The sequence below is a fragment of the Hydra vulgaris genome, chromosome 12 (assembly GCF_038396675.1).
Source record: "Hydra vulgaris chromosome 12, alternate assembly HydraT2T_AEP".
Taxonomy (NCBI): domain Eukaryota; kingdom Metazoa; phylum Cnidaria; class Hydrozoa; order Anthoathecata; family Hydridae; genus Hydra; species Hydra vulgaris.
In genome coordinates, this window is record NC_088931.1 from 27,670,001 (window position 1) to 27,687,678 (window position 17,678).

At 28.1% G+C, this 17,678-nt stretch overlaps 2 protein-coding genes across 3 annotated transcripts in view; one reads left to right on the top strand and one right to left on the bottom strand.

Annotated features, from left to right (window-relative positions):
* LOC136088624 (uncharacterized) overlaps positions 1 to 674 on the top strand; it is a 4,496-nt gene extending 3,822 nt beyond the window's left edge. The window contains exon 11 of the mRNA XM_065812786.1: positions 1 to 674. This exon is cut by the window's left edge and continues 458 nt beyond it. The gene's annotated coding sequence lies outside the window, so the exon portion shown is untranslated.
* LOC100199842 (coiled-coil and C2 domain-containing protein 1-like) overlaps positions 1 to 17,422 on the bottom strand; it is a 92,684-nt gene extending 75,262 nt beyond the window's left edge. The window contains exons 1-7 of one of the 2 annotated variants that reach the window (XM_065812784.1): positions 17,328 to 17,422; positions 16,574 to 16,697; positions 15,032 to 15,135; positions 14,852 to 14,908; positions 14,419 to 14,547; positions 9,400 to 9,804; positions 9,239 to 9,314 (exon numbers count right to left, since the gene is read on the bottom strand). In XM_065812784.1, the coding sequence (XP_065668856.1) occupies positions 9,239 to 9,314; positions 9,400 to 9,804; positions 14,419 to 14,547; positions 14,852 to 14,908; positions 15,032 to 15,135; positions 16,574 to 16,697; positions 17,328 to 17,393 (961 nt within the window). In that variant the 5' untranslated portion in view covers positions 17,394 to 17,422. The remainder of the gene's footprint in view (positions 1 to 9,238; positions 9,315 to 9,399; positions 9,805 to 14,418; positions 14,548 to 14,851; positions 14,909 to 15,031; positions 15,136 to 16,573; positions 16,698 to 17,327) is intronic. The other variant, XM_065812785.1, reaches the window with a different exon arrangement.
* Positions 17,423 to 17,678: the final 256 nt, after the last annotated feature.

Sequence of the window (17,678 nt, forward strand, 5' to 3'; positions counted from 1 at the left end):
AAAGTTGCAGAAAAAAGGTAAAATGCACTGAGCCTGGATGTAATGAGATGATAATTGATCTACCGAGGCATTTACGCTAAAAAAAACATGGCATCTCAAAAGATAAAGCAAGAAAAGCAAGAGGAATTCATGGTTTACGAAAGGAAAGGTCTGATAAAATTGATACATCAAGAAGTTATCAATCTTATGAATGTCCTCTATGCAAAATAAAAACAAATCGGATTCACGACCACTTATATAGGTCGCCTCATTTCCTTAAAAATAACCCTAAAAAGTATCATGAATGTTTAAAAAATAAAATTTTATGTGAAGAAAGTTTAGCAATTAAACTTCCTGTTTTGACGAAAAAATTACCTAGTTATGAAAACAAAGAGCAATTTGTGTCTGTAAATGTTACTTCAGTCAATAAGGGAAACATTTTAGAATTTTCATCAACTGATGCCAATAATTTTGCCCCAAAGCCCAACTTTACGGACTTTCTTGAAATGTTCTGCTTGTATTTAAAGAGTCCTTCCGGTGGTTTAAAAGAAGGAAAGGCAGCAATAAATAAAATGAACCAGATTAGGAGAATGATGGAGATGTTATGTCCAGATCCTCAACAAGCTTCATATCACCTTTTTTTTGATTTAAAAAAATTTCAAGAAGTTTGGTTTGAACATGCAAAAAATAAAGGTTATAAGTCAGGAACAAAACGGTCATACTTGTTGTCGTTAACACATTTTATGGATTTTATTTTGCGTTCTAAGCTAACTCCTATGTTAGCAAATGTTTTACCAATTGACTCATTTATTTCAGCTGAACTAATTTGTTTGTGCCAAAAAGAAATTTCAAAATGGCGAAGTGCTCTTAAGCCTGAAGAGGCTGATCGAGAGTACGCTATTATGATCAAAGATACGGAAGATGTTATTCCAAAGGATGTGTTTTTTCAAGTGCAAAACAGTTCTTTCAACAATCAAATAATTGAAAAAACAAAGCAAATTCACAAAACATTTATTGACAAACCAGAGTAATATATTAGTAATCGCACAACTTTTACAAATGTACGAGACTCCATATGTTTTTCTTTAATAACTAATAACATTTCTAGATCTGGGGCTATTGCAAATTTTAAAACTGATGAATATATCAGAGGAAGTTATTCTCCCTCTGGCAGCTATATTGTGATGGTGAAAAAACATAAAACTGGGCGAAATTATGGCCCATGTCAATTAATTATTAATGCAGATTTAAAGTATTTATGTGACTGTTATCTTAATATTTTAAGAAAAGCTGTGCCTGGTAATAAAGCTGATAATTTTTTTATTATTTGGTCTGGCTGTGAGTTAAGTTCAGGAGACATTTCTAAACAGTTAAACTCTTTTTTTTTAAAATGTTTGCCTGATAAAGATCGTGAAAGGAATACATGTGCAACATTAATTCGTAAAAGTTTTCTGACATTTATTTATGATAACCATCCAGAAATGAAATCAGATCTTGCAACTTTAATGAAACATAAAAAGGAAACAGGGCAGAGGTGGTATTATTTAAATGACAAAAAAAAGAAAACATGTCAAACTTCAGAACAAGTCACAAAACTTTTGTTTGGCTCATCTCCAACATGTTCTAAATATTTGTCTTCAGATGATGTTAATCAAGGTGATATTAAAAGCAAAGGCGAGAAAGAATATAACCTAAGAACATCAAGGAAACATCTAAATTACATTTCTGAAAGTGATAGTGATTTTGATGAAGAAAATCTTGAAGTTATTCCTCCAACTAAGAGTAGGCCATGGGATGAAGATGAAAAAAAAGAGCTTTCATTATTATTTGGTAATTTTGATTTATCAACTATTTCTCAAAAAGTTATACGAGAGAATGTAAAATCCAGCAACATTTTAAAACTTCGGTCAACTAAACAGATTTAAGACAAGCTCCATCATATGGAAAGAAAAAAACTCCTTAAGAGTACAGAATCTTGTTCAAATAAGCAAAAAATTTCTTTTTCATATGGTGAAACAGATTTAATAAATTTTTTATTTGCATCTGAAATTTCAGGTAAATCAATTATTTCAGAAGAGATGGTTATGGAAACCTTAAGAAATAACCAAGGAACAAATAAAATAATTGAAACCTATACCTCAGCTCAGTTGGTAGCAAAAGTGCGATATGAAAGAAGTAGAGTAATTTCCCAGCAAAAAAAAGAGTCAAAGAAATCTCTTTTCTAAAAGTAACCTCCATCCAATATTGGTGATTTTATCCTTTATTATCGCTTTCACAACTAAAGTTATCTTGAATAATGTTTTCTTGTGTCATATTTGTTAGCACTTTTTAGTTTAGATTTACGATTCATTTTTTGAATTATTTTTGTTAGTATTATCAGTATTGTTTTAAGATAACTTTCTTAGTTTCTTTTTTTTGTTAGTATTGTTTTAAGATAACTTTCTTAGTTTCTTTTTTTTTGTTAGTATTTTTTAGTTTTATTTTGAGAATCTCTTAAATTATTTTTGTTGGCAAGTTTTTATTTTAAGATTATCATCCTAGATTCTTTTTTTGTTAGTATTTTTTGGTTTAATTTTGAGAATCTCTTGAATTATTTATGTTAGCAAGTTTTTATTTTGAAATTATCATCCTAGATTCTTTTTTGTGTTAATATTTCATAGTTTTATTTTAAGAATATTATCTTGAACTATTTTTGGTTAGTATTTCTTAGTTTTATTTTTTAAGATCTTGAATTATTTTTTTTTTAGTAAATTTAAGTATTATTTCAAGTCCTAAAATATACAGGACCCTCAACACGGTCTTCAAAGTGGCTTCAAAGTTGGGGCCTACTTCTTAATTTCTAAAAAATAAAGGTCCTCAAAAAAAAGGTTTTAGGAGGGAGGGTTAGGGCTATGCCCCCCCCTCCCCCCAAAAAAATATTGTTTTTTTTTCAAAGACTTTTTTTTTAGAAATTAAAGAGTGGGCCCCACTTTAAAGGCCCCCTTCCCTTTTCATCCTTCGGTGTTAAAAGCTATGATATAATCTTAAAGATTATTTTCTTGAATTGCTTTTATTTTTTATTTTGAGATTATTTTCTTCCATCATTTAACATTTGTTAGCAGTTTTCAGTTTGATTTTTTTTTTTTTTTTTGAATATTTTCTTGAGTCATCTTTTTCTAGCATTTTTTAGATTTTGAGATTGTTTAAAAAGTTTATAGGTTAGAAATAAAATCTTTTTTATCTTGTAATCATTTAGTTATTATGATTATTTTATTTGCAAAACAGTCACATATTTTTTACACATAATACTCATAATTTGCTATAATTATAAAATGTTATAACTACAAAATTTCAGAAAAACAATCAGATATTTAGGTGACGTAAGCATGGCGTTTGTGAAAATTATAATCTTGCAGCTCAAATTTGGTTTATCCTGGTTACTTTAATAGGTTATATTTTTTTGTAATTTTGTGTGTGTAAATATTAGGCGTGTGTGTATTTATATTTATATTATGCTCCTGATATCTCGAACATTGGCTAACTTCAACTAATTTTTAGGTCCCTTGGAGATTCGAGTTATGTTTACTGTATATATATATATATATATATATATATATATATATATATATATATATATATATATATATATATATATATATATATATACACATTAATTTTTTATATTTTATTTATATTTTCAATATCAAAACCGCATGAAGAAGATTGAAAAAGCTTAACTGACTTAGCAGATAGGATTTAGTGGCAGAAATGGTTACGTTAACGTTCCCGATGTTTGCAGAAAATGTTGTATTCAATTTATTTTAATTTTGGAAATACATTATTATTAATAAAACTTCGTTCAATCCCTATAAATTATTTAATTTCGTTTTTATAATTGAAATAAAACTTGGTATTTAAATTTCTGATAAAATATTCCGACATCGATAGATCATAGAAATATAGCTTACAGTATATTATAGGAAAAAAAATGAAACACTGAAACATTTAGGAGAATAATAAAATAATCAAACAAATAAATACTGAAACATTTTGAGGAATTAAATTTGGGCTCTTAATATTAATTGCAACATATTTTCCTTAAGTTGGTAAAAATGAATGTAAAATATAATTTATTTTTTTCAGTTGATGCATCAACTACAAAAAGTGCTTCAATTTAAATACTAGGTAAAATGCGAAATTGGACTGCGGACCATTATTCTATAGGTATTTCATGTTGAAACAGCTTAGCCGTTTTTAGACAATAATCATGACTATAAACATGACTATGCTGCGCCAACCAAAACCCTCAGTTGATGTATTTACATTTACCTCCATGCTCTCTCTAATAGTCAGTAAATGCATTTACATTTAATAACATATACATTACTAATATATTCATATTTATTTGTATTTAAATTAATAATATAATCATGGTCCTTAAAAGGTAGTATTTTGGTTTGCACAAAAGTTCGCATTTCACTAGTGTGTACTTTGCATTTTGCCGATTTCCTTATATTCAACAAATATTAAAGAGATATAGGGAAGCACTTGCACCCTTGATCCGTAAGCACCTTTGATCCTAAAGCGTTATCTCCATTCCTGCAAAACCTTTTAAAGAGGGCTGATAGCCAGCGTCGAATAATTATTTTACAATGGAAACCTTACTTGCCTAAGTTGCAAATCGAGCTTTATTGTTATTAATGATTTAGATAATACTAAAATTAGTATTATGCTATTCTATTAGTCATTATAGTATTTGTGTTTCTGAATTTTCAAATAAAAATAAAATGCAAATGCTGAAAATGATTATTTTTTAAAAAGATAATATTTTTCAGTTTCTTGATTTTAATTCGGGGCGGGATTTATCATTCACTAACAAAGGCAGAGGCTGATCTTGCCTTTTTTTTATGTTTGAGAAAACTTTTAGACATGGAGTAAACTCCAAACATTTTTATGGTTATACTTACATTAAATAACGATGCTTTGCAAATACTAAAATAAAAATAAATATTATACCCAAATAAATTTAGTCCCCCTACCCCATATGTGAGGGCAATTAGTTTGCAAAATATTTTTTATACTATTCTAAACTAATTTCAAATTTAACAAATAATTTGAAATTTCATGAAATAATCTTTTAGCGTTCAAAAATTATAGCGAGATAAATATTGTAACCCTCTCAAATTGAGAGGGATTCAAACTTTTTATGGACATAATTTTTAAACGCTAAGAGATTATTGCATATAACTTAAAATTGATTGATGAATATGTTTTTAGTTAACAATACAAAAAAAATGTTTTGGTAATTTGTTACCTTCACATTTGAGGTCAGGGGAGGGGTGTTTTTTGGAGGCATTTTTTTTATCGGGCTCTAATAGTAATAAAAGGTGCTGTAACGACTATTGTCGCATAAAATTTAAAATTTATACTTTAACAGCCGTTAACAAATGTTTATCTAGTCTACCTTTAGAATTTACTGTCATTGCAGAAACCACTTTTTCAGGTAAAGCATTCCAATGAGGAATCACTCTGTTCGTAAAAAAATTGTCTAATGGTTGTTTTTGCAAATTCTCTTTCAAATTTCATTGAATGACCTCTTAGACTTTGGGAAGAAGTTTTATAAAGCTCTTTATACCACAATATCTTATCAATACCAGTTGTTATTTTGAAAAACTCAATATGATCATCTCTTGTACGTCTTGTTTCCAGAGTTGTGAGACACAACTTTGCCAATTTTTCAGTATAACTTAGATGTTTTAGTTCAGGTGCTACCTTTGTTGCTCGTCTTTGAATTTTTCTAGGTCATTGATATCGTTTTTATTACCTGGACTCCACACTTGAACTGCGAATTCCAGGTGTGGTCTAACTAGCGATGTGCATAATTGCCTTACCAATTTAGTGTTAAGATAAGTAAAGCTTTTTCTTATTAAACATAAGATTCTTTGTGCTTTACTTGTAGCTGCTTGAACCTGATAATTCCATTTCATATTGGATGAAACTGTTACACCTAAGTCTAATTATTTTTGTGTCATTTTTAAAATAAAACTTTGATTGTCGTGTTTCATAGTGTAATTATAGTTAATATTTTTTCTTCCAACGTGCATAACAATGCATTTGCTTATGTTAAAATCCAATAACCATACATTTGACCATTGAGTTAACAAATCAATGTCATTTTGCATATTAATTAGATCATTATGTTCTTTTATAACAGATATGATTTTTGTATCATCACCGTATAGTTTTGTAATTGAAAAGATACATTGGGGAAAATCATTGATATGTAACAGAAAGAGAAGAGGACCCAATACAGAACCCTGTGGCACACCGCTATAAATCTCTCACCAATCTGATACAGCTTCACTCATTACCACTCTTTGTTTTCTGTTTTTTTTTTAAAAATCAATCCAATTTAAAATATTGCCTTTTATTCTATAGTTAGAAATTTTATATATAAGTCGATGGTGGGGCACCTTATCAAACGCCTTTGCAAAATCTAGGAATAATATATCAACTGGATAATCATCTTCAATTTCAGTTGTAATAATATCGAAAGTTTCTAAAAGGTTTGTTAGGCATCCTTTATTTTGTACAAATCCATGTTGTTGAGGCTTTAACAGCTTGTTTTCTGCTATATAAATTATCAGCTTTTTTCTAATTATTTTCTCTATTATCTTACATTGTATCGATATTAAAGAGATAGGTCTGTAGTTGAGCAGATCTTCCTTGTCTCCTTTTTTAAAAAGTGATGCAATGTTTGCAGATTTCCATAATTCTGGCATCTCTCCTGAATGAATCGATTTCTTGAGTATTAATGACAAAGGTTTGGATAATCTTTCTGCACAATGCTTTAGCACATAGGCACTGATGCTATCACAACCAAGTGACTTGTTTTCATTAAGTTCTAATAAATAATTATGTACAATATCTTCATTGCATTGTTTTATTGATGAAATGTGGTAGATCTTGATTTTCTTTGGCAAATACTGATTGGAAACTACAATTTAGTAGATTAGCAATGACTTTTTTTATCAGTTATTATTTTATTGTCACTAGTTTTAAGTGCTAGTAGTTTTGTATGTGTTTGATTTTTTCATTGTGCATATGCATGGAAGAGTTTTGGGTTATGTTTTACATCTTTTGCTAAGTTTATTTCACGATCAAGAGTAGGCTTTTTAATCATTTTATTAACTAGTTTGTATTCATTATTTAGGTTTGTATTTTTGAAGTTTGTAGCACGCACTCTGCACCATAGATTACGTTTTTTTCTAATTAGATTCTTGATTTTTATGTTGATGCATGGATTTTGGATAGAACTAGTGGGTTTAAAGTGGTGAGGAATATATTGTTTGCAAGCTTTTTCATAAACTTTTAAAAAGTATTCATAACATTGGTTTGTATTTATTTTATCAAATATTTCATCCCAATTCACTTTATAAAACATGATATTCATTTCTTGGTATTTTCCTTCTCGAAAAATAAATCTCTTATTGTTGAACTTTTTCTCACATGAATTGAGTATGTTAGTTTTCCATTTTAAAAAGTAATGTCTTTTAGTAATTTGACCATCGCAATTTTATTACATAGTAATTTATTCATTGCAATTTTTTGCAAAGCATCTTTAATTGACGTAAGTATAAACAAATAAATGTTTGGAGTTACATGTATGGAAGTTATCTCTCCAACAACAAAAAACGCTGGTTCAGCCCTTGCAGCAAGGGAGGGTCTGAGAGATAAAAAATAATTAAAAAGCTAATTGAAATTTAGACTTTGTTATAGTTAAGATAAATCAATAACCTTTACACAATAGGACATAGTCTAGTTACTAAGTTTTGCACAATATTATATTGAGGTTATAAACAAATATCTTATTACTTGCCTTTGAAAAATATATAGCTTATCCCCAAGAGGTGTGCGTGGGGTGGGGTGGGGGTGGGGCTTACTACCTTGATTCTCACCCTCAACGCGCTCTTGATTGAATTCAAACTCAAATAATAAAAGTAAGAAAGTATAATGCCTTAAACTTTATTTTTCTTATTTAAAACTAGTATTAAGATGCATGTATGTATGTAAGAATACGAAATGATCATTGTAAACTTATTTACATTTATTGTAAACTTGAAATTGCTAAATTTGTTTATTTTGGAAAAACGCTTACAGAAGGATTTTCAAAAAAACGTATTGGTTTGGGATAGATACTAGTGTAATAAACTATTTTTATTTATTTGAAATTTATTTTTTGAAAAAAAAGTATAAACAATTGTAAAATGTAAAAAAATATTTAAATTTCTTCTGTTTTCATTTTTCCATTAGTCAATTTCTTTTACCCAAAAAAACCCATTCCGCGGAGCATTCCTGCTTTTTTACGATGGAGTTTAGATTTTATAAAAGGAGTTTGATTAAAGAAAAAAAAAGGAATTAAACCTAAACAATAAATTAGAAATAACGAACCTTTTCTATTCGTCCATTATCAAAAAAGTGAGTTCGGTAATGCAACCTGGATAGTTTCGGTATTGCAACAACTACTGTTTAAAACCCTAATTCCCCACAAAAAAAATAATGTCAAAAGCAAAGTAAATGTTTTTTGGACATTCGACATTATATACATTACATCCATCAAGAAAAATAACTTTAAAAAAGTTTTAAAAAAAATTTTATGTAACGTTTTTTTTCAAAATCAAAGTAGGAGATTGCACATTAGTATATTATAGAAAGTTTACTTGAACTCAGAAACTTAAAATCGCGATGATGATATGAAAAACCACAAAGTTTAGGTAAGTGGATTTTTTTCGTTTATAGCTTGATTTAAAGGGAATGAATAAAAAAGACATATCCGAATCATTTTTTGATGATCCCTATGCCTAAATCCTCTTTTTTGGATTTTTCGGTAATGCAACGCCTTTTTCGTTATGGGTCTTACCTGTAAGGTTTTTTTCTCAAAAATTTTTTTCGTAACTAACATATCTTAAAAATTTATATCTTTCTGATAAAAATTAAAAAAAAAAAATTTTAAATCGCAAGCGATGCGGGTAAATTCTAAAATCCTGTGTGCCGATGACAGCGTTACAATAGCGAACACAGAACCACATAGTGATGATGATGATGATGATGATGATGATGATGATGATGATGATGATGATGATGATGATGATGATGATGATGATGATGATGATGATGATGATGATGATGATGATGATGATAAGATAAAAAATAAAAGAATTTATTAAATTTCTAGAAGATTTAAAAATATCAACTAATTATTCAAATTTCAAAAACTCACTACTAGCCGACTCAGGCATGTTTCTTAGATCAACTTCTTTGCCAGATTTTAAAGCTTCAATGACAGCATCAAACTTCTAAACAAAATAAATTAATTGAAAAATTAAAAAAGAAAACAAATATAATGATAAATAATAACAAACTAAAGTACTAAGAGTATACTTTTGAAATGGCTAAATAATTTCTTGCACTTTCAATATCACCTTGTTGCTTACTTTTTAATGCCTCAATTTTAAACTCTTTTTGGCGTGTAAGTAAAGCCTCTAAAGTTGCATTTGAATACTCAGGGGATTCAACAACTTTACTTATTGATGTAGATTGAGACTCTACATCTAACTTCTTACTTTTAACAGGCTGTTCAGGCGCAATATATTTCTCTGCTATAACAGGAATAATCTCAGTACTTATTTGTGGAACTACAGGCGACAATACAACTGGAGAATCAGTAGAAGATAGTTGAGCATTATCTTGTAATGATTTGCTTGCGCCTGTAGCAACAGGAGGTGGAATATCATCTTCATTGACTACAGCTCCAGCTGATACCTTCTTCATCAAGGTGTCAATATCCTTTAATATTAAAAAAAATCCAACAATAATTTTGTTTTAGATACAAAAAAATACAAATAAATACAATTCAAAAATACATTCAAAAATTTAATAAATTCTTAAGTTTCTGAAATCAGAAAAAACTTTTTTTGACTTAAGATCTTTTTTTATTATTATTTATTACACTATGTAACACGCATTTTGTCCTTGGATTCAAGTAAAAAATATTTCAACTACTTACATCTAAAGACTGTGGAAAATCAAGAATTGAGCACAAACTTTGATTTTATGAACAGATAACAAAGAAAATTCTTTTTTATTGAGACAGAAAAAAAAAATCATATTTTTGTTCATTTAGTCAGGAAAGAAACAATTGAATATGGAATACAAAAAGACTAAAAAACACTCAAAAAACTTTAGAAATTAATTTTCTATATATATGAGTAAACAGTAAATAACTTTAAGAAAGTGGCCCATGAATTTAGTTTCATCATCATGCTTTTGTTATACTACCATTGATAATGACATCTAAGTTGATTAAATCTTGATGAATTTACTCATTTTGCTCCTCTGAGTAAGCTACATTCTCGTTGAATTTATAAAGATGAGCATCAAGGATATGGACTTTGAGTGACATTCTGTATCTCATTATAGCACAATTCTTTATAAGAATCTGACACATGGTTTTAAACTTTTTGATTACCCAGTAAGTCATAAACAATTGCATAAAAGCAGTTCCAATACTTTTTTGATCTTGTCTTTATAAACTTTCCACACATGTCGACAAAAGTATCTTCTGGATCCAATCAACTTCATGATGTCATTCAAATTAAATAATTGCTCTTTAAATACAATTTGCTTTTCTCTTACTCACCAATAACACAAATTGAAATTCTCTTATTCACCAATAACACAAACAGCTATTTGTGAAACAACAGCTATTTGTGTTTGTTAATGGAACAACAGCTATTTGTTTTTGCCAAAACATGCCAGACTAACACGCAGTTAAGTGACACTTTTAAAACACAATGTGACACTTTTAAAAAAAAAAATTTTTTAGTCACCTAAGAAAAGTTTTTAAAAAGTGTCACATTGTAAATGATTACAACAAAAATATTTCAGATTAACTCGTAATGTTAACAAAAACATATTGTGATAAAAATTGTTCATTCATTGAATTAATCACAACACTTATGCTCTTTTTGACACCATTCATTGAATTAATCACATTCATTGAATTAAACACATTCATTGAATTAATCACAACACTTATGCTCTTTTTGACACCTTAATGCGGTAGTGGTGTAGTGGTAAGAGCGCTCGCTTTGTAAGCGAGAGGTTCGGAGTTCGACTCCCACCACGTCCCTGGAAGTACCGCGCTCAACTTAGTTTCTCCGCGCAGCGGCCTTGCTCGGCAAGGTTCGTGTTTCGGAGTTAAAGAGTTGAGAGAGGGTTGCACCACGAATAATGACTAAAAAAATAAAAATAAAAATATTAAAAAAAAAAAAAAAAAAAAGAGTATCCTCCTCGACTGTAGTGGCCCCCCTCGGGCCTTGGGGAGGTGAATAATCTAAAAAAAAAAAAAAAAAAAAAACCTGTTAGCATGCAACTACAAAATAATTTTTACAGCACAAAAAAAAAATCTATTAGATTTTCAGTACGCTATACTTTTAAGCTGGTTTATTCCAATCAATTAAAATAGTACTGTAGAACAGTATGTGACCAGGGTAAAAATTTGACTGGGGCCAGGTTTGATAAAATATAGTTGGGGCCAGGGCCAGGTTTGTGATTTGGGCTGCATAAACATTGATATATCCTAAAGTATCTTTTTTTTAATTTGAAATTCATGTCATATTGTATAATACATGTAATGCATTCTCTACAAGTTTTTTACTTCTACCATTTTCTCCTAAAGCTGCTACCTCTCTATATGCTGATATCCAAATCACTTAAGTCTTTTCTTACAAACGTTGTTTGATACAACTTTTTTTCTGTCTAAGATTATGGCTTTCTTGTCTTGTTAGAGTTATATCACACATCTGATCATCATCTTCTTTATCGGCAAATACTTATTTATTTCCAGGAACTTTAAGGGTATCGCAAGGGCCTATCCTTGCTTCAGTATTGTTTTTTATGTACAATAAAAATCTTCCTGTCACATTATATATTTAGCTTGCAGATTTTAACTCCAACAAAACTTAGTTAACTACTGCAAACTATTGCAATATTGTTGACATTCCTATATTGACAAATAACAAACTTCTCACTCTTAGACAAAAGCACATTGTAAATGAAGCTGGACCTGATTTATCTAAAATTTATACATATATATGCCAGTATTTAGTAAATAGTAAATGTATGCATAAATTTATAATATATAAAGTATTATAAATTTTTTCCTAGCCCCGGTTATTAACCTCTGCTAAACCTTGTAATTTTTCCAGAGGCTGAGGTCAAGTTTGTAAAAAGTCCCATTTGATGCCTGGGTCAGGGCCAGGTCCCCGGCCACTTACTAAATTAGAATAAAGTTCTTGTTTTCATGCATTTTTTTTTTGTAGGGGTAGAAGTTGGTCTAAAGTTAAATTATGTAAGTTGCATATTTTAAAGTATGGCATTATAATTAAATTTAATTTGAGCAGTCGTGGTGCTACGCTTAGAGCACTTGCTTTAAAAGCAAGAGATCCAGAGTTTGAAGCGAACTCAGGGCATACTTTGCACCATCAGTAAGAAAGAAACTGTAAACTTCCTATTATATGCTTTTCCGCAATGCTCTGTGACAAGACTGTTAAGTCTTCTTGGGATAGTTAAACAAAAGCTAAAAAAAAAATGTTAGGGGCCCAAATAAAATTTCTATGGAAGGGGACATAATTTGCTGCTAGGCTACCAAATAAAATGCTGCATAAAATGTAAAAAATAAAAAGTTTCATGTTTTTGTTGACTCTGTTAGTCACAAAGTTATTCCATATCAAATCAGCAGGCACATGTCACCTTTTGAGTTATGCTAAATTTTGTATATTTTAAATATTTTTATTGTTTATTTTTGTTGCTTACAAAAATTGCATGTAAACCATTTTTCAAAAAACTGCATTTTTTGCAGCATGATTTCTTGTCATTAAGTAGCAATTTTTAATAAACCAATTGATGCATCAACTTTAAATTTGGTACATTGTTAGTTTTTTAGATGGCAAATTCTAATATAATTTTAAAATTTTGTTAGTGTCATTAAAAAATTAAATAATTCATTAAAAAAACTGCTTTAAGAGGAGAAAAAAAAAAACACACGCACCTTTTTTCAATACAAAGAGCTTATAAGAGATTTATAAAATGGTTTGTTTTTCTCTAACTTCATAACTTCAATAGCTCAGTGGTTTGTGCAAACGACACGCTGACATGCACTGTCAGCGTGTCGTTTTGCGAGGGTTCAAATCTGCCCCTTAACACAATATATTTTTAATTTTTTCAATCTGGATGTATGTATTTAAAGAAAAAAAAATGAATATAGCAAAAAAGACTTGAAATATTTTGCCTCCACAGTAGCACTTTTTGGAGTAGCAGGACGGGCTTATTAATTTTTTTCTTTATTAAGTTTCAGAGCTTATTAGGGCTTATTACCTGAACACATTTAATAACATAAGTATCTCTATCATGAAATATGTTTTTTCTCTCAGTGTTTTGATGTTTTTAGAAACTTTAAACTTTTTAAAAAAACTCTCTCCCTGTCTTTTGTTATAGTATATAATATCTTTATATATGTTATGTATATAATATCTATAGAACTTCAAAAATGTTTGTATTTTGTATTTTAAAAAATTGAAAAATAAAAGATAAAATAATAGTCAAATGGTAGGATTTGAACCGCAGCGATGCACTTCAGAAACTCTGCAAGCTAACCACTACGACCACTAAGGCATATTGTCCAAAAAACTTAAAAACACTAATTAATAAACTAAACAAAAAATAAACTTTTTTTTTTATTCTCTTCCTTTCATTTGTTATAGTATATGATATCTTTGCATATGTTATGATTATAATATTAATAGAACTTCACAAGTGTTTTATTTTGTATTTTAAAAAATCAAAAAAGATTTAAAAAAAGTGCAAATGGTGGAATTTGAACCACAGTGCTTTGCATCAAAAATGCTTCAACCTAACCACTTTGGCCATTTAGGTGTATTGTACTACACATGTTTTAATAGTATTACATAAACAAAAGATTTTATAAAATGAAAAATAAATGGTATAAATCAAAATAAAGGATATATTGTAGCAATGCACTTTTTAAGTGAAAGTTACATTGTAAAACTTTATATATGTTTTAACATTATATAGCTTGAAGTCTACAAAAGTTAGATATTTGCATACACTTTCATTCACATTTTCTTATTAAAAAAATGTGATGCGACTCTTTCTTGTCATTACCTCGGTTGCAATGGCTGCCGTGAGTACGTTGTCAATCACTCAGGAATGAGCATTGACATGTTGTTCAATATATACTATGATATAGTTATTCACAAGCAAATATATTGTGCCTATTGGTTATTTGATATTACAATTTTACTCATAACTACATATTGCAAATGACTTCCTATTGTAACAAACTTTGTTTATTACATAAATGAAAGATACTTTTGTTACCTTTAAAGCACGTTCAAATCTTCTAACTTTAGAAGAAGCCCCTTCTGCTTTTGCATTTGTAAGAGCAATTGTGTACATTTGTTTTCTCTCAGAAATTAATTTTCCAATAGAGCTATTCGATTTGATTGTCTAAAGTAAAGAGCTAGATATATTTCAAAAACAAAAAGTAAAGAGCTAGATATATCTCAAAAACAAAAAGTAAAGAGCTAGATATATTTCAAAAACAAAAAGTAAAGAGCTAAATATATCTCAAAAACAAAAAAACTCTTATATTTGTTGCTAAGTTAAAAAAAAATACAAATTCATTTCAAAAACAAAACAAAAAAACTATTGAATTTTTTTGTACTTCTTGATACTTAAAAAACTCCAAACTACAGATGTAAAATTAGAGATGAAGATTAAATAAATGCAAACAAAGTAAAAAAAAAAAAACCTCTTTGGGTATTTCTTCTTGACTTTCTTGATTTTCAGTTAATTCGCTTAATTCAGCCTTTAGAATTTATTTAAATAATTTCAGGATAAAATAACTTATTAGCATATTCATAAATTACAGGCTAGTTATCTAATTAAAATACTCAGCTAAACAAATATTAATATATAAACATAAATTTACCAATAAATCATTTTCATCAACATCATCATCTTCGTCTTCATTTTCAGAGTCAATATTCCGTGCAGCAAATGCTGCAAGATTATCTATTTCTCCCATGCTCATTACTAAAACAAAAAACAAACAAAAATATAATTTTTTTCTAAATAAATTTCAAAATTGAACTTTCCCCGTTTTGAAATTTATCATTATTTCATAAAAAATATTGCATATATAATAAAAGACATAAGTATAACTTTATTACATGAAAACATGGTAACTTTCTTATCAACAGTGGAAACATCATTTAATCAAGGATTTCATAATAATTCAAAACAAAATGGTCTATGCAAAAAACAAAGAGCTTTACTTGGGCAAATTAAGATTTGGAAAATATGTTGACATTATAATGTATATTGAGTGAAATTCTGTTAATAGAATTTCACTTCTATTGACAGAAATTTACTTTTTTTATATTTAATTAAATATATCCTAGTTTTCATAAAAAATTTATTAAAGACAGTGAAATGTAAAAATAAAGGAATACAGTAAAATATTATAGTATATACCTCTATCTTTTTTCTATTTTTCTATATTATTATATTCTATAATAATTTAGAAAAATAGAAAAAAGATAGAGCTCTAAGTATAAAGATTAGTTTTGAAATGATGGGTAAATTTTTTAATGTGTAGATTGAGAAGTCAGATAACACACACACACACACACAAAAGGTTTTTAGAGTCAGAAATTAAGAGACGTGGAATTTTCAAGTTACTTGGAGTTACAAGGTTACATTGGTTATGAACTAAACATGGATATTATTTAAATAAAAGGCATATAAAAAGAGAAAATTAAAAATATAATGAATTAATACAAATGTTTACATTAAATAAAAATAATGTTAAAAAGATTGTACATTAGGGTGTCCCAAAAAGCAACTTTTTAAAAAAAATGTCAGCTCCCACCTTCTAAATGTTTTCTATATAATAAAATAATACTGGAATTGAAATATTTAAAAATTATATATTTATAGGAATCCCTGAAGACCTTTGAACATCAGATGATTCCCTAATATTATCAACAACAAAAAAAGTTTTTCAAAAGTATATCGTGTTGGGTCTCAAAAGAAGTAAAGTTACATGTAATTTTTTTTTTTTTTTTTTGATAATTAGGGACCTGTCTGATGTTCAAGGGTTTTGAGGGACCCTTAAATATATATTTTTTTCAAATATTTTTCAATTCCAGTATTACTTTATTATATAGAATACATTGAGAGGATTAGAGCAGACATTTTTTTAAAAAAGTTGTTTTTTAGGATACCCTATTGAGCGTGATATAAAACTTGCACAATTGCAGGGATGGGGAGTCCTAAAAAAGGCTCCAGATTTGAAAGTCACAGAAAGATTACTTCTTTTTTACTTTATACTTTTAAGTATCCAGGAGCTCTTAAAATATAAAAAAGCTTATGGAATAATGGGTAAAAAGTTAAAACTTTTAGGTAAGAGGCATTTTCTTGCATTAGTTTTAATGATTATTTATTTGTTTAATAAAAGCATGCAACTAACCCTTTTTATTAGCAACTTTCTTTTTTTTTGATACTGCAGATTTTCCTTCCAATGCTGCTAGTTCTGCTAAAAGTGAATCATCATCATCGCCATCATCGCCATAGTTAGGGATTCCAAGACCCAACTTGTGACAACATCAAGAAAAATTGATTAAATTATCAAACAATATATAAAAAAACTGAACATACAATTGTTCTAAAGATTTAACAAAAATATGCTTGTTGAACTTACCAAGTCAACAAAACCTTTTTTTTTTTCCCTTTAGCAATCTATAACTTAAGAAATAGTGAGGATTATAACTTAATGTGTATATGCCCTGATTTATAAACTAACTCTAATAAACCAATTTTGACTAAAAAGAGAAAAAGATCAACTCAATTATACAAAATTATAAATGGTATCAACATGAGAGTGGGTAATGTTTTCCATTTGCTAAAAACAGTTTAAGATGTCATTCATATAAATATCATACAAAATTTGCCAAACATCTACATTTTATAAATTTAAGTTTTTTTAGATTTTTAATTTTCTGTCAAAAGTTTTAACTTGCTCTTTAACAATATTTTTTGTCTTCTGGTAATTCCTAACTTAAAAAGTGGTTGCTTGGAGACTTGTTGGGAGTAGATTTGTTAAAAAACAAGTTATAAAAAAAAATTTTAGAATTAATAAGTCAATAAACAACAAGTTACGAACTTAAATCAAAAAGTATATCTTATTCTTTCCTAAACTTTAATTAAAACTAATAAGTATTTACCATGTTTTCTAATTCTTTATTTCTTGGTTTATTGCTTGAAGGTTGTACAACTTTTTTGGAAAACATTTTAATTTACTAAATTTGAAAGTCTATAATTTCATAAATATATATACACATTTATTATGGGATAAAACTATTTATATAAAAAGAATAAATCAATTTATTTTTTCAAATTAAAATCTAGATTCTAATAAATATATAACAATATTAATGTAGGTAACTAAATCAAGCCACCAATAATATATCAATATAAAAAATAAAAATATAAAACAAAATTACTTCATTGTAAAATACAATAAAAATTTATCTAGAAGTGATGTAATCATTGCTTCTTTATTAGATTTTGAACTG